Raw genomic sequence first — 26,471 nt, forward strand, 5'->3', positions numbered from 1 at the left:
ACAGCAGCAGGTGTTTTTAACCTCATTCGTCTGCAATGGTTAATATTTTTTCATAATACAGAGATTCAGGCCACAACCTTCCAAATCCTTTTCTTGGTAAAATTGGACTAATGCAGTGCCTTCCAAGAGGGCATATATGTAGGGTTGGTGAGCAAACTACACACTGTACAATCTCTCCGGCCAGGCTGATCTCTGGCATTATGGAATGCCCAGGCTAACACAACAGTTGTCCTTTTGTCCTGATGAAGACCGGCATGAGGAGGTAGAAAATACCCTTATCTCTGAAGACCAGTCAAAACATCGACAATTCCAATTCCTTCTTTGACCTGCATTACTACCTTTTGACCCTTGTTTAATATCCAAGAGGTCTTCCAAGGAATAAGATAGTGGAATGTCAATGTATACAGGCTCAACATTGCTTCGGGCGACTAATCACTTAATCCAGCCAGTGTTGTGTATATAAAATAAGGTATTTTTGTTTCTAATTTTTCCTGATTGCTCCGTTCACTTTCACATTGCACATGAGCCGTTACATTTTACTTTCTTTTTGACAACTGTCTATTTGTCATAATGATTGGTTAAATATTGCTTGTTCATGAAGACTATATGAAGAAAGGTTTTTTCTTAAAAACACTGTTTCCTTTGGCCCTTCTCTCTGCACAATAATTTATGTTCCTTGTATGAGCGTTGGAATTGATTTCTCAACTCCTGTGTACCCGAGGAGGGCTGTTAAGATACACCAAGACAAAGTATTGTTTATCCTGTTTAGATTCCCAGGTCCTCAGACGTTCTCTGGGAGAACCCCATAAGTATTTAATGGCACATCTTATTCACAGCACTTTGAAATGGCAAAACTGCAGTATTAATAAGTCCATAAAAATTAAGTCATTATATATAGATTAGCGTGCCATCAACTGCGAATTATCATGATGCAAGTCACATGCGAGTTCTTGGTTCTATCAAGCACGCGTCCCAGAATGCTAAAGTGACATCACAGTCTTACTTAATGGGTGTAAATTATACATCAAAAGGCATTATTATTCGCCCTTTGAAGCAATTACTAGACACTAGAAGACGACAGAATCCGGCATTATTTACAGAGGATGGGGTGTGGCTTTTGAGGGTGCAGCTGTCCTTTGGAAAACTTGCACACTAGTTACCGTCAATACAACACTGGAGAATGGTTGGACTTCAGTATGTTATTAGGAGTAAAGAGGAGCGGTGGGGATTCACGCGGGTGTGTGGGTTTATGGGAAGCTGGGTGGTCGGTAGCTCTGCCTGTGGACAGAAAAATGCACTGGACACTTCAGTCGTCTTTGAAAAAAATAATCAGCTATCCTTTTGCTCCTAACAAGCGAACTGTCCATTCATGTTATTTGTGCTATATACTGTATTGTAAAATAGCAATAAAAATATTGAAAAAATAAAAAAAAATTGTGTTTTAGTTGGAGTAACTTTCTATGTGCTGCATTAGCATGCAACGCGTCACAATTATATAATTGTGCCACAATTGTCCAGTTCTAATATGTCACAGATATGCAAGCGGGATAATATGTTCAATAATTTATCTTTGATTAATAGTCCATTTTTATAAGGCAATTGCTGATTTGCTATTTCCTAGTGCTGTTCAGAGCTGTATGACCAAATTTAAAGGTACTCAATCCTAAATCTTTTAAGGATAAAACGCTGAGTTGACCCTGCCCGGAATAAAACCCACGGACTTAAATATTTACCAAGGTTGCCCATGTCCTCAAGGTCACCATAATATAGTTTTCAACAAAACGATGTTATTAAGAAATTTAGTCCAATTGGTTACATATGAATGAGGACTACAATCACCCCAAACCCTATAGCTCTGATAATCAAATGGCCAGGACCACAGCTGTGTTCCTGATTAAATGAATTCATCTAGGAACCTCAGCCGACAGATGTCAGCAATGAGCGTGTAACACTCTGGAGTGTGTTTAGTTGCTTATGCTAAGGTCTTTCTTTCTCACAGTGCACACTTGTTGAGAAATTCTAGTGAATGTAAGTATATTACACCTACACGTGTAAGGTAGGACAGTGTGAACTACTGCTTCCTGCACCTGGTGCTGCTACTTCCCAAACGAATGAAGGGACACAACAGGCGCCATGATGCCAGGGTATGTGGGCGCGTTCTGTCACTCAGGATGCAAACCTTAACATTATTTATAGTCAGGTGAACCACAAAAGCACAAATGTGGAAGCCAAGAATGTGAACAAGCAAAAGCTCTCCGGTTCTCATGAAAGAAAGGAACTGAAACTGCTCTGAAGTTTAGGCAGATAAGGACTCAGGGGCAGAATGTACAGGTTCACTCGCAAAATCTGGTTAGCGGGTGGGCAGTGAAGAGGTAGAATCTACCACCCAAGCCTCTTTATTATTATTACAGCTAAATCCTTCAGCACTGAACTTCACCGTTTATGGGATAAAAGAGGATTAGTTCAACCTTGGTAACTCAAACACCCTCACTTATGAAACGGCCAAGAACTGTACTTGGGGAAGCCAGGGATGGAATGAACCATTCCAGCCAATCTATGCACCATAATCACCAGCCCCAGAATGGGGAATAACCTGCAGGCCACGGACTGACCAGGGCAAAATTGCAGATTTCCTGATTGCTAATCGATTGAATCAGATATTTTACACTTGCTTTGAGCAGGTGAGAACGCTGGTTATACTGGGTGTGTTTCTGCAACTGATATGTTCCCACTTCCGGTAATCTCAAGCGTGGGAACACTGGGTAATTCAAAATCAACCAAAGCGGTATTCCTGTGGGGGATACTGCTCGGGGAGACTCCCAATTAGGGCCAAAGAAGTGTAGCGCCCCTAGTTTCGGAGCATGCACATGCGTCGTGTCGATCCTTACCGGGCCGGTCCTCTCTTTCAGCAGCTGCACCGTTTTCAGGATGTCCAGGTCAGAAATGGACGACGAAGGCTGTAGGTTTCCCTTGTCAGACAAGCACACGGTATTGCACTCAACGTCAACGTGGTTTGTGTCTTCAATGTCTGCTCCCATCAACTGACGAACTTTAAGAAATGCAAAGAAAAATATATATAAAACAAATCAAGGAAACTGTGGAATAATCATCCATGGCAACATTTAAAGATAAAACAATACGAAATGTATCCTGTTCATAGATGAATTTGTATACATTCCTATGATATTCCCATTCTCCTTTTTACACTTAGCAATTTCCAATAGTAAACATTCCCAGGAAACAATTACATATAGGATTTACTTCATACCAATGTCAAAACAGAGAAATGAACGTAGCCTTGAAATAAAAATCTTATGCAATATTGCACAAGGTACTACCTTGTGTGTTTAATATTCTTTAGAAATGCAGTCTCTTCTTCGCAACTCGGCCACTTTCCTCCCTGTATTTTGATTCCTTGCCTCTTTCCCAGAGTCGGCCCTTACCCTCCATGTGGTGCACCTCTGAAGCCCCGATTTCCCTCTCTACCTCAAATTTCTTTCAGTCTCCTTGTTGGCCGCGCTTCCTCTGTCTTCCATCTTGTTCTTCTCATCCCCCACCTTCATTCAGTCCATCTCCATCAATTGGTATCTGTAGAAAAGTAGGATCTGCTTTCATGGTCACCCCCACTTTTTGCTGGTGTCATTATGTTTTTCTGACTAGTCTGGCTGGGATCCTGCTAATCAGGACCCCAGTCTCTGTGATTCTCCCCTAAATTGGACATGGTGAGAACTTGGGTATACCACAGATAGTATATGGTACTAAGGTACCCAAGGCATAGGAACACCAGGGGTAACCATGGCCTGAAGCATGTATTATGCCACCCATGGGAGACCACTTAAATTGTAACTACAGGTCTGCCATTGCAGCCTGTGTAAGCTGGGGCTAGTACCACTTACAACAGATATACCTTTCCTTATATCTGAGGTCACTGCACTTATAATAATAATAATAATAATAATCCACATTTGTAAAGCGCGAACCATCATCCGTAAGGGTCTCTAGGAGCTGGGGGCCATTGGGAAGATTAGGCAAGCTACTGCCCAGAGTCACATGGTGCTGGGCTAATCTGCCACCGGCCCCGGGGATCGAACCGTGATCCCCAGATTATGGAGTCAGTCACCCTGGCCGCAGCGCCACACCTCTCCCCTAAAAACTTAAAACCTATAAGTCACGCCCAAGGCAGGCCTTTCAAACCTGAAGGCAGGGAGCTCCATTAGAAGTCTGTGGCCCCCCCTGCATGAGCAGGACACCCCTACAATCTACAGAGTCCACTTTCCTGGGTTGTAAATTAATCAGCCATTACGATAAATAGTGGCCATGCGTCATTACGTGATGGCTAACTCCAGACTGGCTGTAACAAACCCGGTAATGTTTGGTATCAAACTGTGTTGGACATATGATTACATGCACTGTAAAGCTCCTCCAGGAGGCCCGCAGTGCTCCCGGTACCAGTATTCTAGACCCAGACAGCAAACCCGATTCTGCCCTCCTGTTGCTGAACCAGGCTCAAGCAGGTGCAGGCAGGACAATAGGTTTTCTATCACAGGGAGATGTGACCACCTCCCAGACAGGACTTAATGTATTGGGCTGAGTGGGGGTGCTTGCCAGCACCACCAGACTGCTTTGAAGGGCACATTTGGTGACCTCCTTGCACACTCAAGTTGGAACTAGTTCAGGGAGCTGGACATCAGACATGGGACAGCTCATGAACAGCTCCTGGTCTTCCAAAGCGTCGCCCGGTCCACAAAGCTGCAACTTCAAGGGCACCGTCAACTCACCCGCAGCTCCAACATCAGTGGGCATCAGTCTTCCGTGCCTCCTGGTCACTCCTGAGTGGCATAGAATCTGTCCCCTCTGCTTGAAGGTACCTCTCATCTTGAATCCACCTTTGGGTTCCACCGAACTCTTTCACCTTCTTCGCCAGTGAATCTTCACTGAAGTCCTCTATTGTGGTCTACGGTGGTTTCTGACATCACCTCGCACCTATGCACCCAACTTCCCTGGTATAGGTATCCTGATTCCTGGGGTATCCACGGGTGAGGTGACTCTCCTACCTTCCATCTTCCCAGGGGTGTCTTCAGGGCCCACTGGGGAGGGTCCTTCTTAAAAACTACAACTGCGACTTACCCATTGATTTGTATGGAGTCTGCGGTTGTTTCCCACTCTGCACATGGCCTCCATGGCGTTCCTGAGTACACACCTTGGTTGGTTCCTTGGGTCCCCGACTGTTGTAAGTCTTCTGGTTTCAGTCTCCACTTTAGGTCGTGGTTCGTATTCCCCTAATTTAATATATGGTTTGGTCTCCCGCGGTGTCTCCCCACTGTGTATTTGTGCTACTTACATGTTTTACTATCAAAGTATTGTGGTTATGTCTCTGGGTAGGAGCTACGACAATTTATTTATTTATTTATTTATTTTATTTTGAAAGTTTTATATAGCGCGAACAAGATCTTCGCAGATATCAGAGCGCTTTACATAGGAGAAGAGCAAATATACACAGATACATCTATAGTGTTAAAAGTACAGTGAAATGATATCATAAACAATCAAGTAAGTCAATTTCAAAGTCAAACAAAAAAGCAAAGGGTTCGAACAAGTAGTACAGATGAGCACTGAGTCTTTGAAGTTGATCCCCAGTAGTGGTTCAAGTGCATTTAGCCATGAGGATCGCTTTTACTTCTTTCTTGAAAAGTATGGTAGATGGGATGAGCCTGGTTTCAGGGGGGAGTGAGTTCCAAATCCTGGGAGCCATTTCTGAGAAAGAGCGTTTGTAGGTTTTTTCTTTGCGGAATCCTTTAGGCTTTAGCAAAAGATTGTTTGTGCCTCTAGTGTTTCTGGATCCTCCAGAAATCGTCAGCTTCTGAGCGAGGTATCTAGGTGAGCTAAGGTGGACAGCCTTGTGCGTCAAACAAGCGATTTTCAGGTGTATCCTGGCTTCAAAAGGCAGCCAGTTCAGGGATTTGAAGTCAGGGGAAATGTGTGAGTGTTTTTTTGATCCAGTGATAAGTCTCGCTGCGGCGTTTAAAGAGGCTCTTATGGGTGCCGTAGTAGCTAGGGGGAGACCGCAGAGGGCGGTGCTTCCGTATTCTATTCGAGGTATGACAAGTGATTGTACCGCAGTTTGGAAGTCTTTGGCTGGAAGGAAGGGTTTAAGTTTCCTAAGGGTGTTGATTTGGTAATTTGCTCCCTTAGTTGCTTTGTTGATGTGTTCCTGCATGCTGAGATTGGTGTCGAGTGTTATGCCCAAGGATTTCGCTGAGTCCACGATGGTGGGTTGAACATTGAGTGCCGTTAGGTGTTTAAGCCACATTTGTGCGGTAGTGATCTTCGCGGGAGGTGAGATCAAAAGGAACTCTGTTTTGAGGGCATTAAGTTTGAGATGATTAGCGGCCAGCCAGGATTGGGTGCTACTGATCGTTGAGTTCAAGAGCGTGATGTCATTGGGTGATTGAAGTTTGAGATAAAGTTGGGTGTCATCGGCATACATGTGGAAGTGTACATTGGATTCTTGTAGCAAGGTGGTGAGAGGTTCCATAACTAGGTTGAACAAAGTTGGGGATAGGGAGGATCCTTGTGGTACGCCTAGCGATACAGGTCTTGGCGCGGACATCAAGTTGTTGCTCTTGAATTTCTGCGACCTGTTATGCAGAAAGGACGTGAACCATTTGAGCACAGTTCCAGATAGGCCCATTCTTGTGTTTAATAGTTCGAGTAAATTCTCATGTTTGACGGTGTCAAATGCGGAGGAGAGATCAAGGAGGATGAGGAGGCAGGTATCGTTATGATCTAGGATTTGGAGGGCGTCATCGATTATGTGAGTCATAGCAGTTTCAGTACTGTGATTTGCTCTGAAGCCTGATTGATGAGAGTTGAGAAGATCAAACTGAGTAATGTGTTTAGACAATTGTATTTGTACGCATTTTTCCAGCAGTTTGGCAAGAGTCGGAATGTTGGTGATGGGGCGGTAGTTGTTGAGGTCAGAGGGGTCGGCTGTAGGTTTCTTTAGCAAGGGTGTGACTTGTCCAACTTTGAGGGAGTCGGGAATGGACCCTTGTTGAAGTGAGCTGTTAATGATTTTAGTCCAGAGTGGAAGGAGTGACGGGGTAAGGACTTTGACAGCGTTAGCAGGAAGGGGGTCCGTGAGGTGATTGGAAGGTTTCAGAGTGCTGAGCAGTTTGCCAATTTCTTCTTCCGTGTAGGTGACAAAGGTTGACCAGGCGGCATTGTTTTTTGGTTTAGTTGGTGCTATGCAGTGGGGTTTGGGGTAGCGGCTTGCATCCATGAGTAGATCATTCTTTATGTTGTCAGTTTTTTGGATAAAGAAAGAGGCAAAGTCTTCGCAGGAGGGAGCTTCACCCATAGTGTTGAGAGGTTGGGGGTGTTCTTTGGATTGCGTTCGGATAAGTTCAAACAGCTTTCTCTGACGATTTTTGGCTAGGTCAAGCTGACGGCTGAAGAAGACTGATTTTGACCGTTTTATTTTCCTGAAGTAGGCATTTCTCTTTTTCTTCAGGGTTTTTAGGTTCAGTGCAGAGGGAGCTGATCTCCAGGTGCGCTCTGCCATTCGCATGGCGCGTCTGTCGTCATTGAGACTCCCGTCGTACCAGGGATTGGAGATTTTTGCGGAGGCTTTTTTTAGCTGCAAGGGTGCGACTTCATTAATTATTGAGGACATAGTATTAAGATAGTGATCAGTCAAGGATTGGACGTCCTTAACGCCAGTAGGAGGAAGAAGTAAGTTGCAGCTGTTGGGGGGCAGAGAGTTTGAGTTTAGTTTTTTCATGTCTCTTTTCCAGACTTTGGGCCTGGCGGATTGAACAGGGTTAAATTTAACTTTTTCATTGATGAAGAATGTGATAATATGATGGTCTGACCAGTCACAGGGTTGGATAGATTCGAGTTGGATAGAGGCTTCTTTGGAGATAAGGTCGAGGATAGAGCCTTTCTTGTGAGTTGGACTATTGCAGATTTGAGTGAGGTCAAGGGCGTTAAGGAAATTCTTCAGACCTTTTACCACCGCATCATTATGATCGTTCCAGTGGAGGTTGAAGTCACCAAGGTATAGTTGTGCGAGTTGTCGCCCGGAGTTGGTTGAGATCATATCCATGATTTGCTGGGAGAAGGTAAGGTTGTCGCCGGGTGGGTGATAAACGCCGTGAAGAGTGCAAATCGGTTTGCCCTCACTGATAATATCGAGGCAGATGTATTCACAGGAGGTTGGGGAGGGTAGGGAGGGGGAAGTTACTTTCAGGACAGAGAGGTTGCGCCTGTGTATACATGCAATTCCGCCACCTTTTTTATTGCCAGTCCTGTCAAGTCTAGTGATGTGGTAGTTGGGGGGAACCAGAATGTCCATTATAGGTGTAGAAGATTCTGTTAGCCATGTTTCAGTCATGATGATTAAGTCAAGATCCAGTTTTAGGATGAGATCGGCGATAGCGAAGGAGTGTCTTGCGGCTGATCTGCAGTTGAGGAGAGTGCATTTGAGACGGGGTGTGTCGAGGGTGGAAGGGGGTTCTAGAGCGAGGGGGACTTTACTCAGGTTACTATGGATAGCTATTCTGTTGTTCAGTGTGGGGGGTCTAAGGGGATTGGAGTGAATCGTAGGAATGGCAGTGACAGTGTCGGGTGTATTGCTATGGGGAGCTGGGTCGTAGGAGCGGAGGAGGGCGATTGTGTTGAGGTCCGAGAGAGGATTACAGGAGCGATGGGGGCGGTTTTCGCGGTTGTGAACAGGGATTGTGGTCCAGTGCGGTGGGAGTCGAGTGCGAGAGTTCGCCGCCCGGGTGGAGGTCCAGTTGGGAGGGGAGGTGATGGTGGAGGCGCGTGCGGGCTGTCTGGGATGTGTGCTGAGTAATTGTTTGATGATGTGAATGTCTTGTTTGATCTGGTGGAGGGTGTTGGGTGAGGGGTGACTGGAGTGTGATAGGCAGAGTAGTTGTTGTTTGATGATGTGCATGTCTTCTTTGAGCTGGAGGAGGGAGGTCGTAGTGCAGTCCAGTGTGGGAGATGTGTTGGTGGTGGGGATGGGAGGGTCGGGCGTTGTGTTGGGGGTAGGGATGGGAGGGTCGGGCGTGGGTGACATCGGGGCGATGTTGGTGGTGTGGATGAGAGTATTGGTGGTAGGCGGAGAGTGCAGGGTGGAGGATGGGCGTTTATTAGTGGTGAAGGGGGCGCATGTACGGTAGTGAGGGGTGAGAATGGGGGGGAGGTGGGATTGTATGTGGTTCTTTGTTGAGGAGTCGTAGTTGAAGAGATAGGGGTGGCGTGTTCTGCGTGGTTGGTTAATGAGTGGAGGTGAGGGCTGAGAATGGGGGGGGATAAAGGGTGGGGTTTATCTGTGAGCGTGTCGATCAGATGCTTAGCTTGATTAGGCGGGATGTGGGTGGGGGCTGTGATGTCATGGGTGAAAAGAATGGGAATGTGGGCTGGTGTATGGGCGGAGGGGGTACGGCTGGTGTATGTGGGGCCAAGATCAATGTCAGTGATTGAGGGGTGTGGGGTAGCAGCAGTGGATGGGAGCATGGCTAAGGTGCCGGTGGTATAGGGGAGGTGCGTGTCGTTTTGGGGCTGCGCTAGATTAGCGGCGTTGTTGGTATGGGAAGTGGTGTCAGGGGTGAGCGGAATGGTTGTGGTATGAGTGGGGGTCAAGATGTTGGTGGGAGGGGGGGTGCGGCTGGTGTGTGAGGGGGAGAGGTCCGAGTCTGTGAATGAGGAGTGTGGTGTGGCTACAGTAAGTGGAGGAATGACTGTGGTGACGGGGGTAGAGGAGAGGTGCGTGTCGTTTAGGGGCTGAGCTAGGAGAGAATGGTTGTGATTGGGGGCTGTGAGATCAAGGGTGATAGGACTGAGAGTGCTGTGAGTGCTGCGAGTGGGGGTCCGTGGTTTGGAGAGGTGCTGTATGAAAGTGGGGAACAGGTTGTCTAGTAGTTCCAGGTTCCTGTCTGTGGATTGGATAAGGACAATCCCGTTGTTATAGATAGTGATGGTGGTTCTGCCCGGGAAGAGTTGGGAAGGTGTGATGGTGAGTGTTCGGCCATGAGCGGATTTCCTAGCATTGGAGACGGTGAGTAAGGAGAGGAACGTTTTTCTCCATTGAGCTCTTCGTGTGGTGTGGAAGATGATATCAATGTTTACGGCACCATTGACCGGTGAGAAGTAGGTGTCTGCAAAGGGGGTTTCAGGGTGGGACCTCAGTAGATTGTGTTTAAAGCGTTTTGCAGCGTTTTTGGTGAGTGCGGGTGGGTAGTTGATTCTATATGTGTGCTTGCCGATGAGCTCCATGTTAGGGTGACGGAATAGGTAGGGGCGTGTGGGTGCCCAGTAATCGCCGGTTGCAGGGAGTAATAGTGACACCAGTAACAGCCAGGGTATATGAGGTAGTCGTCAACGCAAACAGGGATAAGAGTTGTAGCAGGAGCGGAATATAGATGCAGACAATAACTTCCCTGGCACAGGGGCGGTACCGGAGGGCACCCAAAATATGTGCAGTAGTAATCAGTGTGTCCGGGAGGGAACGGTGTAATGAGTGCAGGTTACATCAGTGTGACAAGTCTACATGAGGAATTAATTGGTATATTGCAGGAATAGCAGTAAATTCGATGTGGGTTACAAACAAAATAAAGTGGACGTATAATGCTAATCATATGCAGGAATAAAAATAAAATACCTATGCAGGCAGTAAAAAACCTGAATCGAAAGTGACAGTAGTGAGTATGTGTCAGTAGCGAAATACACTTGCAAACAAAAGTCAAATGCAGAATAAAGTAGACGTACAATACTAAAAATATACTGGAATAAAGTACCTATGCAAACTGTAAAGTACCTGAATCGAAGGTGAACAATAGTGAATAGTCAAAAATATGTGAGGTACATGAGTCAATAGCCAGATACAATTGATAACAAGAGTCACATGAGACAGGTGGCGCTAAATACAATACCACTGTAGAAGGCAAAAATATATGAGGTAGCCCTCGGTGCAAGATACAATTAGGAATATAAAAATATAAAACCACAATAAACTGCAAAAAAATATATGAGGTAGCCCTCGGTGCAGGATACAATTAGGAATATAAAAATACAATACCACTATAAACGGCACAGATATATGAGGTAGCAATCGGTGCATTACAGGTGCAGATAAAGTGAAAAGTGCTGGATACAGTTAGGGGTATAGTAATATAATATAATACCGCTATAAAAGGCAGACACTATCATAGTCCGACGTGGAAGCGCCAAGTGGTGTATATTGTGCACTGCTCATAGCTTGCTGGAAGGGAGTCTTATCTCTATTTCTGTTGGTCATGCGAGGGGGAGGCAAACTGGGGAGCCTCGCGGCCATCTGGATACCGGAGGGGATTTATGTCTACAGTTTTATGTCCCCAGCCATTTTGCACAAAGGAGGTAGCTTAAAAACGTGTGCAGTTTAATGGCCCCAGCCATATTGCAACAAGGAGGTAGTTAAAAATGTGAGCAGTCGGGTGGGCTGAAATAGTTAGTGAGTGTTTATAATAAATACCTATGTTTATAAGTACACTGTGTGATTCTTTTTCACTTAACTTGTACCATTAGATTAAGAACTGGTAAAACAGGCTGCTCTCCATTGCTACCACTTAGCTTTCTAAGGTTGTCTAAGACCACTAAAATCACCCTAAGGGTTGTCTGGATTAGTGCAGGGTGCTACACTTACATAAGTGAGCACCATATACTAAGCCAGCCTCCTACAGTATCACTGATCGGAATGGGACTGAAAGAAGGCGAGAGATGACAGGAACAAGATGGAGGCCAGAGGATAGGCGGCCAACAAGAAGACTGACAGAGGCGCTTTGCTTGTAACATCCCTAATCTTCCCTCAGAGCCCGATATTTTTCCATAACTTTCCAATCATTGGGCTTGTCTTTTAACCATCTATTTTCTTTTTCAGAACTTTTTCTATCACTTATTCTTTCCTTTCCATTGGTCCCTTGCAAGTCTTGGTCAGGTTCTACCACCTCCATTCCCAGTCCATTTCCACCTATTTGTGTTCCTCCTCTGGCTGTCCACCTGCCCTATCTTGACCCTTAATCTTCTGGCCATTCTACTACTGACTGCTTTTCTGTTGAATAGTTGGGTAAGACTGCTGTGCCATCAATACACACTTAAAAATAGCTGTAGGATTTGCCTTTGATGGAGACATGTAATAGAAGATGTGCATTTAATCAATTATTCTCAAACACGCATAGGCTCCTAGACTAATTCCAAGAGTGTGAATGGAGGAAAATAAAGCCCACTCCTCCTTTTTAAGAACTGCATCTTCATTTAGGCAGGCCACATGTAAGAGAGGCTTGACATATCTTTGCAACGGCCTTGAAATATCTAGATGCCAATGGCAGAAGGGCCATAACTTCAAGCAAGATCAACTCATGATATGTTGGTCCTTGGTAACAACTAACACATAAAAAAATACAAAGGTAAAATGAACAAAAGCAACAAGGCTGGAAAGGATGCACAGAACGTGGGAGGATCAAATATTACCTATTTCTCTGTAACTGCAGTGAAGAAAGAGGGCAAGGAATTGATAAAAGCTGAACTATTCATAAACCATTCAACAAAACAATGGATGGCTACGGCGCTTACATCAGGAAAAAATTGCCTTCATCGGAACCGGTCAAAACCAACATCACCCACCCTAGAGGAATGGCTAGAGAGCAATGCGACAACAGAGGCACATGAACAACTGACACACTTACCGATTGATCAGTTGCAAACCTTTGTGGAGATTTGGGGCCCTTTTAAAAAAAATAATGTGATTGAGTGAACATTACCAGACCCCACACAAAAATAGTGCACCTAGAGCTCCTGTTTGAGTCTTTCTTTTGCATGGTTAGTGTACCTGGTGTGGAATAAACAGTGACAAACCTTTAGTGGAATTCTCCCATAACCTATATCTCTTTTCATTCTTCTTTTCAGATGCCGTGAGCTGAGGCAAAACATTGAAATTCCTAGTCCAGTAGGTGTTTGAATTCTACCATGCGATTGATTCATTATGACCTATTCTGCACCCTGTGCTCTGATGCCAATATTGACCTTATGTCATAATTGTTGCTTCAAAATGGTATAGGTAAAAACATATGCACCTCACCGATCCGTAACCTAGTAGTGGTGCACAATGTAGCAGCAAATGCATCATTTAAAAAAATTCAAACACAAAACCATATGACATAACCATTGAGAATTTGCACAAAACCTGCAGCCAAACTATCAATGCTGAAAGCAATACTCCTATCACCAAGGGTTGAAGTATACAACAATCACACTGAATTTAGTTCCAACAGACAGAAGCCCAGCAATGGGTGTGGAGTACAGCACAATGGGCTGAAGACAATAAATAGAAGTCAATATTAAACAAAGGAATATCTGCAGTCTGATCAGAATAGACAGTGTCTCAAAAGTGTCACTGAACAGGGTCTAGTAAAGAGCTGGCAAAAGGTCATCTGTAAGGCCAGCAACCCTCCAATCCATTCTGTTTTTGAGGTTACAGTTCTGAAGTATTAAGGGGTGAGGAAAACAAAGATAGGGTCACAAGCTTCACTCAACAAGGTTTCAGAAAGAGTAAGGAAACAGACTAGAGAGGCATTAAAAGTACTTTAGGAAGAGAATAAATTAATACTCCTTAGTAGCAGCAAAAGAGAGAAATATAGGGTGGGGAGGTATGAAAAAAAGACTTAAGGGAGTGGAGTGAAAGAGCAGAAAACCAGTGGGACCACAGTGGGAGAAGAATGAAAACAGAAAGAATGTAAAAGAAGTGCAAATATAAGAATACAGCCAACATGAATGATATGGAAAGAGGAATGAGTAAGGCAGACACGAGAACAAAAAGAAAAAGACAAGGAAGACATTTATGGTGATGAAGGAATGGGAAGAACATAAACAGAAGACAATGGAAGGGAAAAATGAATGAAGGAATAAAAGAGGGATTATACTTGCAAAATGAATGGAGCGATCTAGCAGAAGGAAAGACTGAAGTGGAGAAGGTGGGGAAAGGAGAACAACTAGGAAGAGGCTCAGGGGAATCAAGGAAGAAATACCCAGTTAGTTGGAGAAAGCAGGCGATCATAGCATATTTGTTGAGAAGGAGCAAGCATCCAAATAAGTGCAGGCAGGGACGGGGAGGCTTAAGTATAAAAGGGCCACTCCAAACTAGATGAGAGAAAAACAAGGAGAGTGAAACAAAAACTATTCATTCATGGCCAAAAGTGGTTAGGAGAGATGAAGGAAGAGTGGGTAGGGGAAAAGCAAATAAAAGGGTGGTCAGCTAGCAGACTAAAAAACATGGATGAAAGGGGCAGGACTATAAGCTGGTGTGATATAACTGAGAAGGTGGCAGCAGGCAGAAGGTGACTGACAGGAGCTACAGGTGCAGTGACTGGAACTGGTAGGGAAGACCTGCAGCAGGCTCAAAGGCTGATGGCCCCATCTACCAGGTGTCCATTGCAGAGGTGATGCAGCTAAGAAAGAGCCACAGCGGGCAATCACGAACTAACCACACATCACATGAAGCATGGAAATTTCACAGGTAATAAGAAGGCAGCCAGAGAAGCGGGGATTATCCTAGGGATACTGCCTCTACAGGTAGACAGCAGAACAGCCATAGAGAATGTTTCAATAGAGATTCAATAGTGTAGCTTATGAATCAAAAGCCATCAGCTAGACCAATTGTTCTCATGAGAGCAACATTGGAGGTCAGCAACTATGGCATTCTCCAAGCAGAGATGTACCTGAGCAGGTGCAGAATTACCCATGAGGTGCCAATGGTAAGTCTGCAGGCATAAGCGCCAAGACACGCTCGGGTAATCGTGTGCTCAATAAGTTTTTATAAATAAATAAATTATAAATAAATAAGGATGGTCTCTGGGTGTACAATGACTGAGGAGATGGATTGCCAGCTCACCATCAATGAAGTGGAAAGGAGCTGGTTAGATACAGCTGCTCACCCTCAGAAAAGAGATCCTTTTTATCTGCAACTAAAGCGAGAGAGACTTGGAGAAAGAGAGGTCTATGGTCACTGTAACAGGCGATAAGTTGTTTACAGAAGGGCTGCAGGATAGAAGATGACGTGGGCCATGAAGGACACAAACAACCTACAAAGTAGCTGATGCCAACAAACTGCAAAATCACTAGAGAGGTGAGGACAGCCTCCATCACCTGAAAATATGTTTGATACAAAAAGCTTCTGCAATACTAGAGATTGGGAAGCAGGGAAAACGGAAAGAAATCCAATACAAAAAAGGTCAGAATGATAGAGTCAACATAGGCCATACCAAACTTGGCAGCCGACTATCTTGTTTTTTGCATCATATGTTCAAGATTTTTTTAACTTCAGTCATAGTTAAAAAGTTATTATTTTAAGTTATTTCTTGAGATTCATACAGTGTTGCTCACAACCTACATATCAATCACTCTTTCAATGACTTGGTCTAGTTGGATATTCCAAGTGAGTCTCTAGCAGAGTTTTCCCTAGACACATGAATTTTGTCGACAGAATGAACTGAAACGGTTAATTGATAGAGCAAATTAAAGATTCATAATTAGAAACTTATAAGAACATTATATTAACTGCGAGTGGCTTTCTGTTCATGTAAAATGATTTCTGCTATTGACAGTGTACTCAAAAAGTTCTAAAGTGTCATTGTTCATCTGTAACTATTACATTTCCAGTGTAACCTTAATCTTTTCACCTAACATCCAACCTTCATGTTCTCCAAGAGGTCAAGTCACCTTTTAATGGCTGCTCCTCCAAAGATTTATCACTTGCACCATCCGCTTGCTCATCTGCATTCTGCTGGGCGTACTGTAGGCTCATCTTGTGACACACCTCAAAGGCCTGCCCGACCGTCCGAACAATTCTCATGGCCTGGCTCTGTAAAACATAACAGAAAAACAAATCAGGGCTTTGACTCATCCACAGTAAAGCAGAGTCCAATACTAGAATAACCAAAAAGGGGTGCAAGTACTGTGACTAATTTTTCACACAAAGGTCAAATCAATTGAGATCCAGACTAACAAAGAATCAATTGCTAGTCGGCTATTGAAATTTATCAAATGTATTTATTTCAATATACCATATTTTTTGTATAAACAACCAAGAGATTCGAAAAATACTTTTTGTATATATATAACAAGGAGGACGGACAGGAAAAAAGGGAAATAAATTACGAATTAGGGCAGACAATACGTGCTGTGAATACAAATTCAAAACAGATCTTTCAAACCACATTCATTTCTCATTCACACTCACATTCCTTCCATGACAAAACACACACTGTGCATAAGGGATAAGAAAAGGGGGTGAAAGAAGGTCAAAACGAAGAGCAAATCAGAGAAGCCGCTCAAAACAATTAAGCAAAATCCTTAATATCAAAACAAATAAATAACATGAACACTATGTACAGTTCCTTCTAACCAAAGACCTAACACAAGAAAATACACAAGGTCGACGCGTTTCGAATCGGACCCTTTGTCCGATTCTCATCAGGACCAGGGAATCTAAAAAAAGGAAAAGAATTCCTTTAGTATGTTTCACTAATTACAAAGAGTGTGGGCAGCGACCAGAACACCAAAACAAAGCCTCCTACCTGGGTGTGTAGTCACAGTTAAATCAGTGTCACGGGCAGGTTGCTGTAGACAAAGAGTTAGCCCAAGGTTAGTAGTTACAACAAAACTACAATCGTTAAGTGAGGCAAAAAGTTGGGGACAGAAAGTCATATGTAAGTACCTGCGTGTAATCTTTTTCAAGCTTTGGACTGGTAGTCCAAATGTAGCTGCGCTCTATGCGTGTCGTCAAAGGGCCATCACAGGGAGACGCTTTCTGTGTGGGGCTGTAAACGAGGTGATACACAAAGTGCGTAAGCTTTTTGGTGGAGATTTTTGGAGCACGCTTAAAGCCAACAGCGGCGCTTATTACCTGTGAGGTAGAAAGGAGTGGATCGTGATCCTCTTCGTAGAATTAATGACTCGGGCGGCAGGTCAGCAAATGGCAGCCGCTGGCTGAAAAGGAATCGGTACCAACACGTAAGGTTCATGAGCCAGGGGAACGAGTGCGAACATAGGGCTGCGCAGCGTGGCAGTGTTACCTTTTTACGAAGCTCCTCACGTTGAATATGCCGGGGCGCACCTCATAGTTCATGCACGCCGGTGTTGCATGTTCTGGGTTGTCTTCGGGGGAGAACAGTAAATGAAGACGCCGAAAAACGCGAAAAAACGCGAAGTTAGGACTGGGTCACATGGTCTCAGAGGGGGTTATGGGAGTCGTAGTTTCCAGAGCGAGAAACGCTTCCAAATGCATTTTTAGAAAACTCTAGAGACTTCGGAAAGTTCATTAAGCCCATTCAGGACCGTGTTAAATTTTAAGATCAGTGTAGCTTCCCGTTGGCACAGTTTTTCATCCATGTCGCCGCCCCGTATATCTAGATCCACTTTGGACAGCACAGTCCATTTAATATCCTGTTCAGTGTGTCCTTCCGCAGTCCAGTGGTTGACAAGCGGTGCATTCACAACCTTTTTTCTCACTCTCGATTTATGTTGGCAAATACGCTGCCGAATTTCTTGAGAGGTTTTGCCGACATACAATTTTTGGCAGGGGCATAAAATTCCGTATACGACATTTTTTGATTTACAATTAGTAAACGTGAAGTGTCTCCAGAAAATGCCATTGTAGGAAAATACATCGCCCTCAATGGTCTTATCGCAACAGACACAGGTGCCACATTTGTGGTGCCCCCGTATTGGCTGTAGGCCGAGTAAATTTCTTAGTGTGGGTGGTTCCTTCGAGGGAACTGCTGCACGGACTAAAAAATTGGCAATGCTTTTTTCTTTTTTAAATGCAAACAGAGGAGGTTGAAGCAGGCTATCTTCAAGATGCCTAACTAGATGCCAGTTCTGATTAATAGTTTTTTTCAGTTGATTTGCGTGTGGGCAAAATGTAGTCACGCATACTGTTCTTTCCAGATTTCGCTTCTTCTTTTTCTCCAGCAAGGTCTCGCGTGGGATCCACCATGCTCTGCGCATGGCATTCTTGAGTAGTTTTTTGGGGTACCCACGGACCAAGAGTCGTTCCAGCAATTTTTTCGCATGATCAAAGTATTCATCTTTTACTGTACAATTACGCCTGATTCTTAGGAATTGGCCAAAAGGGAGATTTTGGCGGAGGTTTCTCGGGTGATTACTGGTGTAATGTAATGCCCGGTTTCGGTCTGTTGTTTTCCTAAATAGAGTGGTCGCCAAAGAGCCCTCCAGTGCATAGACTTTGACATCAAGGAAAGTAATTTGATGGGTGTTAGAATTGATGGTGAATTTGATATCCTGAGTACGTCCATTCAACCAATCCAAAAAGTGATTAAGATGTTCTTCTGTTCCATTCCAAATGAAGAATGCGTCATCAATATAGCGCATGTAGTGACTAATACATTCTTGGAATGGGTTATTGTCCATTATGAATTTTGCCTCAAATAGGCCCATGAACAGTACTGCCAATTCTGGAGCAAAGGGGCAGCCCATAGCCACCCCTTTGATTTGATAAAAGAAATCAGATCCAAACATGAAAAAGTTTTTTTGAAGCGCTAGTTTGGCCAGGGAAATGATGAAGTCTGTGGGTACTCTCACTGGTTGTTCCCTTTTGTTTAAGAAATAACTTAAAGCCTCGAGTGCTTCTTCTTGGGGAATCTGAGTGTATAGGGCGACCACGTCCATTGTGACAAGCAGCTGGGTGTTGGGGTCAAACGTAATGTTAGTGAGTCTGTTGATGAAAGCCGTGGTGTCTTGTAAATGAGCTGGGATTAAAGAGGTGAATGGTTTTAAGAAGAAATCAATGTATTTGGACACTGGTTCCCAGAGTGATTCACAGCCGGAAATGATGGGTCTGCCGGGTGGGTTGGTTTCATTTTTATGAACTTTTGGGAGTGCATAAAAAATAGGTATGCGTGGTCTTTTATTCTGGAGAAAAGAGGCTTCCTTTGGTCCAAGGAATCCTTGTTCAAGTCCTAGTTGAATGATGTTAGACAGTTGACCCTGTAATTCTGCAGTAGGGTCACTTCTGATTTTTCTGTAGCACTCCAAGTTGTTTAATTGACTCATAACTTCTTCTTTATATTTATCCGTTTGCCAAACCACTATTGCTCCTCCTTTATCCGCTTGCTTTATTGTTAATGTAGGATCATTCTTTAAGGATAGCATGGCATCTTTTTGATCTTTAGACAGATTAAATTTGACATATTGTTTTTTAGATTCCATTTCAGTGATGGCGGATAATAAGGTTTTTTCAAAGGTCAAAACCTCCTTAGGTACCTTGTTTCCTGGTGGACAGAAGTTAGATTTGCGGCGTAAGCCCGTGACTTCTCCACTGGGTTGTATTTCTTGGTCTTTGAAATAGGTTACAAGCCTCCTTCAATTGTGAATTTACGTTTCACTGGGTATATATATATGTTATTTGTTGTTTGTCAAGTATTTCACTAACCAACACATTAGGACAGTAGGACTATGAATGACTGTGATACTTTTGCGTACAGCGAAGATCACATTAAGTACTTACTCAGCGACCCACCAACATTTGCTTCCGTTACCCTGAGTGTGACAGCTCAGACAAAAAATGAGTCTGAAAAATTGATCCGACTGAGGAAAAAACAAATCAGAACCGATCTTCATGGACACTTCCTCATTCAACATCTAAGGGCTGGCACCATCCCCGGGGGTCTCCAAATCCGGAACATCCCTATGGTCTTCACTGAGGACCCTGAATATAAAAAAAGCTTCAGTTGTATTGAAACTAAATGCAGCCGGGACCTCATGGTCTTAACCGTGGAAACTGCGCTAAGGATTTCCAAAAAACAACTAGAAGAAATAGAACTGTTGATTTCAGAAATTTCCAACAACCAACAAATTGCCGACTCAAAAAGTCTGCTTGAGAAGGTAGATAAAGAAATCCTGGAATTTAAGGATTACACAGTGGCTCAAAAATCAAATAAATTTGAAACAGATAAAAACAACTACTCTCTGGAAAATAATTACCCGTACCTTAATAAGGATTTCTATACAACGACCAACTCTAGGAGATACCTCCAAAACAATCAAGGACGTTCAAAAACTAGATTTCTGACCTTCTCAGACACTTCTTCCTCGTCCGGTTCTGAAGCCGGTACCAGTGAACAAGATAACAGCAGTACAAATAACAGGGGTGGCCAATCCACTGCATATCAACAAAGAAATAACCAGCAACCTTTTTTAGGAAGAGGCCCACGGAGGTCCAGGGGCAGACCCCGATACAACTCCCAACCATGGGAAATGACCACGAGACGCCAATTTTACAAGAACTAAACAGCTCAGTGATCTTCAATCTATCTGGCAGGGAGCTGACCAAAACAGAGACTTCCCTTTTGGAGAAAGGGCTTTCCTTTGTCCCGTCCAGAAGGACTGACTTTGTGAAAATGAAGTTAGAAGCCCTCGAGTTCTGCAGAAAACTTAGGCTTGTAACCTATTTCAAAGACCAAGAAATACAACCCAGTGGAGAAGTCACGGGCTTACGCCGCAAATCTAACTTCTGTCCACCAGGAAACAAGGTACCTAAGGAGGTTTTGACCTTTGAAAAAACCTTATTATCCGCCATCACTGAAATGGAATCTAAAAAACAATATGTCAAATTTAATCTGTCTAAAGATCAAAAAGATGCCATGCTATCCTTAAAGAATGATCCTACATTAACAATAAAGCAAGCGGATAAAGGAGGAGCAATAGTGGTTTGGCAAACGGATAAATATAAAGAAGAAGTTATGAGTCAATTAAACAACTTGGAGTGCTACAGAAAAATCAGAAGTGACCCTACTGCAGAATTACAGGGTCAACTGTCTAACATCATTCAACTAGGACTTGAACAAGGATTCCTTGGACCAAAGGAAGCCTCTTTTCTCCAGAATAAAAGACCACGCATACCTATTTTTTATGCACTCCCAAAAGTTCATAAAAATGAAACCAACCCACCCGGCAGACCCATCATTTCCGGCTGTGAATCACTCTGGGAACCAGTGTCCAAATACATTGATTTCTTCTTAAAACCATTCACCTCTTTAATCCCAGCTCATTTACAAGACACCACGGCTTTCATCAACAGACTCACTAACATTACGTTTGACCCCAACACCCAGCTGCTTGTCACAATGGACGTGGTCGCCCTATACACTCAGATTCCCCAAGAAGAAGCACTCGAGGCTTTAAGTTATTTCTTAAACAAAAGGGAACAACCAGTGAGAGTACCCACAGACTTCATCATTTCCCTGGCCAAACTAGCGCTTCAAAAAAACTTTTTCATGTTTGGATCTGATTTCTTTTATCAAATCAAAGGGGTGGCTATGGGCTGCCCCTTTGCTCCAGAATTGGCAGTACTGTTCATGGGCCTATTTGAGGCAAAATTCATAATGGACAATAACCCATTCCAAGAATGTATTAGTCACTACATGCGCTATATTGATGACGCATTCTTCATTTGGAATGGAACAGAAGAACATCTTAATCACTTTTTGGATTGGTTGAATGGACGTACTCAGGATATCAAATTCACCATCAATTCTAACACCCATCAAATTACTTTCCTTGATGTCAAAGTCTATGCACTGGAGGGCTCTTTGGCGACCACTCTATTTAGGAAAACAACAGACCGAAACCGGGCATTACATTACACCAGTAATCACCCGAGAAACCTCCGCCAAAATCTCCCTTTTGGCCAATTCCTAAGAATCAGGCGTAATTGTACAGTAAAAGATGAATACTTTGATCATGCGAAAAAATTGCTGGAACGACTCTTGGTCCGTGGGTACCCCAAAAAACTACTCAAGAATGCCATGCGCAGAGCATGGTGGATCCCACGCGAGACCTTGCTGGAGAAAAAGAAGAAGCGAAATCTGGAAAGAACAGTATGCGTGACTACATTTTGCCCACACGCAAATCAACTGAAAAAAACTATTAATCAGAACTGGCATCTAGTTAGGCATCTTGAAGATAGCCTGCTTCAACCTCCTCTGTTTGCATTTAAAAAAGAAAAAAGCATTGCCAATTTTTTAGTCCGTGCAGCAGTTCCCTCGAAGGAACCACCCACACTAAGAAATTTACTCGGCCTACAGCCAATACGGGGGCACCACAAATGTGGCACCTGTGTCTGTTGCGATAAGACCATTGAGGGCGATGTATTTTCCTACAATGGCATTTTCTGGAGACACTTCACGTTTACTAATTGTAAATCAAAAAATGTCGTATACGGAATTTTATGCCCCTGCCAAAAATTGTATGTCGGCAAAACCTCTCAAGAAATTCGGCAGCGTATTTGCCAACATAAATCGAGAGTGAGAAAAAAGGTTGTGAATGCACCGCTTGTCAACCACTGGACTGCGGAAGGACACACTGAACAGGATATTAAATGGACTGTGCTGTCCAAAGTGGATCTAGATATACGGGGCGGCGACATGGATGAAAAACTGTGCCAACGGGAAGCTACACTGATCTTAAAATTTAACACGGTCCTGAATGGGCTTAATGAACTTTCCGAAGTCTCTAGAGTTTTCTAAAAATGCATTTGGAAGCGTTTCTCGCTCTGGAAACTACGACTCCCATAACCCCCTCTGAGACCATGTGACCCAGTCCTAACTTCGCGTTTTTTCGCGTTTTTCGGCGTCTTCATTTACTGTTCTCCCCCGAAGACAACCCAGAACATGCAACACCGGCGTGCATGAACTATGAGGTGCGCCCCGGCATATTCAACGTGAGGAGCTTCGTAAAAAGGTAACACTGCCACGCTGCGCAGCCCTATGTTCGCACTCGTTCCCCTGGCTCATGAACCTTACGTGTTGGTACCGATTCCTTTTCAGCCAGCGGCTGCCATTTGCTGACCTGCCGCCCGAGTCATTAATTCTACGAAGAGGATCACGATCCACTCCTTTCTACCTCACAGGTAATAAGCGCCGCTGTTGGCTTTAAGCGTGCTCCAAAAATCTCCACCAAAAAGCTTACGCACTTTGTGTATCACCTCGTTTACAGCCCCACACAGAAAGCGTCTCCCTGTGATGGCCCTTTGACGACACGCATAGAGCGCAGCTACATTTGGACTACCAGTCCAAAGCTTGAAAAAGATTACACGCAGGTACTTACATATGACTTTCTGTCCCCAACTTTTTGCCTCACTTAACGATTGTAGTTTTGTTGTAACTACTAACCTTGGGCTAACTCTTTGTCTACAGCAACCTGCCCGTGACACTGATTTAACTGTGACTACACACCCAGGTAGGAGGCTTTGTTTTGGTGTTCTGGTCGCTGCCCACACTCTTTGTAATTAGTGAAACATACTAAAGGAATTCTTTTCCTTTTTTTAGATTCCCTGGTCCTGATGAGAATCGGACAAAGGGTCCGATTCGAAACGCGTCGACCTTGTGTATTTTCTTGTGTTAGGTCTTTGGTTAGAAGGAACTGTACATAGTGTTCATGTTATTTATTTGTTTTGATATTAAGGATTTTGCTTAATTGTTTTGAGCGGCTTCTCTGATTTGCTCTTCGTTTTGACCTTCTTTCACCCCCTTTTCTTATCCCTTATGCACAGTGTGTGTTTTGTCATGGAAGGAATGTGAGTGTGAATGAGAAATGAATGTGGTTTGAAAGATCTGTTTTGAATTTGTATTCACAGCACGTATTGTCTGCCCTAATTCGTAATTTATTTCCCTTTTTTCCTGTCCGTCCTCCTTGTTATATATATACAAAAAGTATTTTTCGAATCTCTTGGTTGTTTATACAAAAAATATGGTATATTGAAATAAATACATTTGATAAATTTCAATAGCCGACTAGCAATTGATTCTTTGTTAGTCTGGATCTCAATTGATTTGACCTTTGTGTGAAAAATTAGTCACAGTACTTGCACCCCTTTTTGGTTATTCTCTGTAAAACATAAGGCATTAATGGTAAAAACCATGGACCTCATTGCTGCCATTTATCAAAATTTCAGAAAGCGAAAAGTGAACAATGTCTTAAAGAAAAGGCTGTGTCTGTGATAAGGCTCAGAAAACAACATGCACTGGAAGGACAGGATTGCCAACCAGATATTTATATTTTTGAAGTCATTCTAGGGAACAATAGTCCTATTAATCTTATAAAAAAATGATATGCACATGTAATATGCAATGTTTGATACTCCACCGCGTGTGACTCCTACAGTCACCAGCACAAGGTTTAATTTCTACGACAACAAAATTCAGTTGTCACAGGTCACTACCATATGAACATGAACAAGTCAACATTTTTCATCTATTACAAAATGGCTCTATGGGAGCTGACCTCTGAACGGAGCAACAAATGGCCCTAAGTAGATTCACCACAGGAGAAGGAAACTATTAACACCAGAAACGTAATTAAATGATCGTCAACTGAAAATTTACTGGATATACAAGTCTCCGACACAAAGTCAATACGTTCCACTGAACTGGACATTGCATCAGTAAGTGTCATGGTCTGCAGAAGCAGGTATTCATCTAGTGGCTATTCACAGTTCAGGATCATAGTGTTGTCTAATATTTCTTGAAGATGGAGCAACACGGCTTGTAATGCGCGACTACTAACCCATAAGGGTCTCAAGGCGCATGTAGCTATGCAGTTTTCAATCTGGTTCAGAAACCTTTTCAAAACACTACGTCTGGTCATCAAAGCAATTCAATGTGACAAAACATAGTATATAAAGTGGATCTGGGATCACCAACTAGTTCCAGCCCTTGATTTTCGACACTGTGAAGTACTTTTTTTCTTTTTTTACAGCTCAACAATTTTGTCTTTTCTGTGTAAACATCCTGCACTCCAGTACATTGCTTCTCACTTGGGGTAAAATTTCGTAAACTTTTAAAGGGGTTGGTATTGGTGAGCACATCATTAGCCTTAGGTCTAGGTCCCACGGTGCATAAAAGCAAATGGTATATCAGATAAGCAAATGGTATATCAGACAATCTGGTGCGATACTCTTGGTAGAATAATTAGGACAATATTAAAAATTTGCACATTTAGGATGGACCCCATTACTGAAATTCTTAAATATGATTTGACTTCCTTAAATCTCATTTATCAAATGGAAAAAGTTGAACTTACACTTATCTATTAACAAAGACCGAAGAAATTAACAAATCAATGATTATTTATATGAAAAACTGGGAATTAAGAAATTTGGAAAAGTATGATTAAGGTTAAGAGACTAACAGACATTGAACATGGTAAAAAAAAAGACTAATGAACAACATCCTTCTTCTGTTCAAACATCGTAGTAGACTACATCTTAATTTAGTTTTTCTTCCAAAACGCTGTATTTAAAAGCAATGTATTATAATCAGAGCCACGTACATTATGGAGTAAAATGTGACCCTGAAGACTGTCTCACAAGCACATAATGCAAGAAAGTGGTCATGCTACTGCAGACAATGGAAGGGTAAAATCCATCACCCCATCAGCTCATATAACTAAACTACTGGAATTAATTCCTGTTTTACTCTGCGTACCCGCTATTGAATAATAATATGCTCTAGGACAAGGACGAAAAGGTAACTTTTGATGTCACCAGTTTCACTTCCAGAATAAGTTCCTTGCAAAATACTGTCATGTGGTGGAAGCTCTGCCCTGACGAACATACCAGATGTAGACCCAATAGGTCAATACTTTGTCTATTTGGGTTTACTTCAGTGTCCAAATAAATACAAATAGTCATCTGTATATCATAAACATGGAATTTAAAAAAATCAAAGAAAAGAACTGCATAGCTTGATAGTAAAACTAAGGAGCTTACTTTTCATTGATCTCCCAAACCATCTTTAAAGACACTAGTTTATCAAAACCAAATGTCCAAACTGTGAGAAGAAAGATTTTAGAAACATCATAGAATAACTTGACTGTACATAACAGGGCACTTACCTTTTTCTTGGATTTGAAGACATTGCAGCGAAATGTGTTGCTCGGCCCATCTCTCGCAATGTAGCTAAATATTTTGAGGTCTTGTGAATCATGCGAGACATAAAATATTCTACAGAAAGAAACATTAAGAATTAGGTGCATATGCAATTGCTAAAACTATTTCAATACTGTTAATAATTGAATTTGGATTTGGGCCACAACACTATTAAGACCCAAAAAATTGTAACATAATATGAATTCAATATTGAAAGTGCGTGATTTCACCACATCGCCTCAGTATCGTTCAATATTAACCAATCTAATGGACTCAGCAAACCAAATGAAACTTCAAGAGTCCATATCAATCACACCATAGCAGAGGTCAGAGATTCAGAGTAGCATTTGTTTTGTGCTTTTACCCATTTTAGCTATCTGGACCCAGCTTTTTCCAGACAGCTTTGGGTTCAAGGTTACAACAAGCTGCCTGTTTCATATAATAATGTGTTCTCTTAAAGAAGTGGTTATAATACAACGGACTGAAT

General features: G+C 43.0%; 1 protein-coding gene across 2 annotated transcripts in view; it reads right to left on the reverse strand.

Annotated features, from left to right (window-relative positions):
- LOC147661180 (uncharacterized) overlaps window positions 1–26,471 on the reverse strand; it is a 224,153-nt gene that overhangs the window by 106,604 nt on the left and 91,078 nt on the right. For both annotated transcript variants that reach the window (XM_086951259.1, XM_086951260.1), the window contains exons 4-6: window positions 25,951–26,059; window positions 15,757–15,898; window positions 2,889–3,049 (exon numbers count right to left, since the gene is read on the reverse strand). In XM_086951259.1, coding sequence (XP_086807385.1) covers window positions 2,889–3,049; window positions 15,757–15,898; window positions 25,951–26,059 — 412 coding nt within the window. The remainder of the gene's footprint in view (window positions 1–2,888; window positions 3,050–15,756; window positions 15,899–25,950; window positions 26,060–26,471) is intronic.

Source organism: Lissotriton vulgaris, unplaced genomic scaffold (genome assembly GCF_964263255.1).
Source record: "Lissotriton vulgaris unplaced genomic scaffold, aLisVul1.2 SCAFFOLD_1407, whole genome shotgun sequence".
Taxonomy (NCBI): Eukaryota; Metazoa; Chordata; class Amphibia; order Caudata; family Salamandridae; genus Lissotriton; species Lissotriton vulgaris.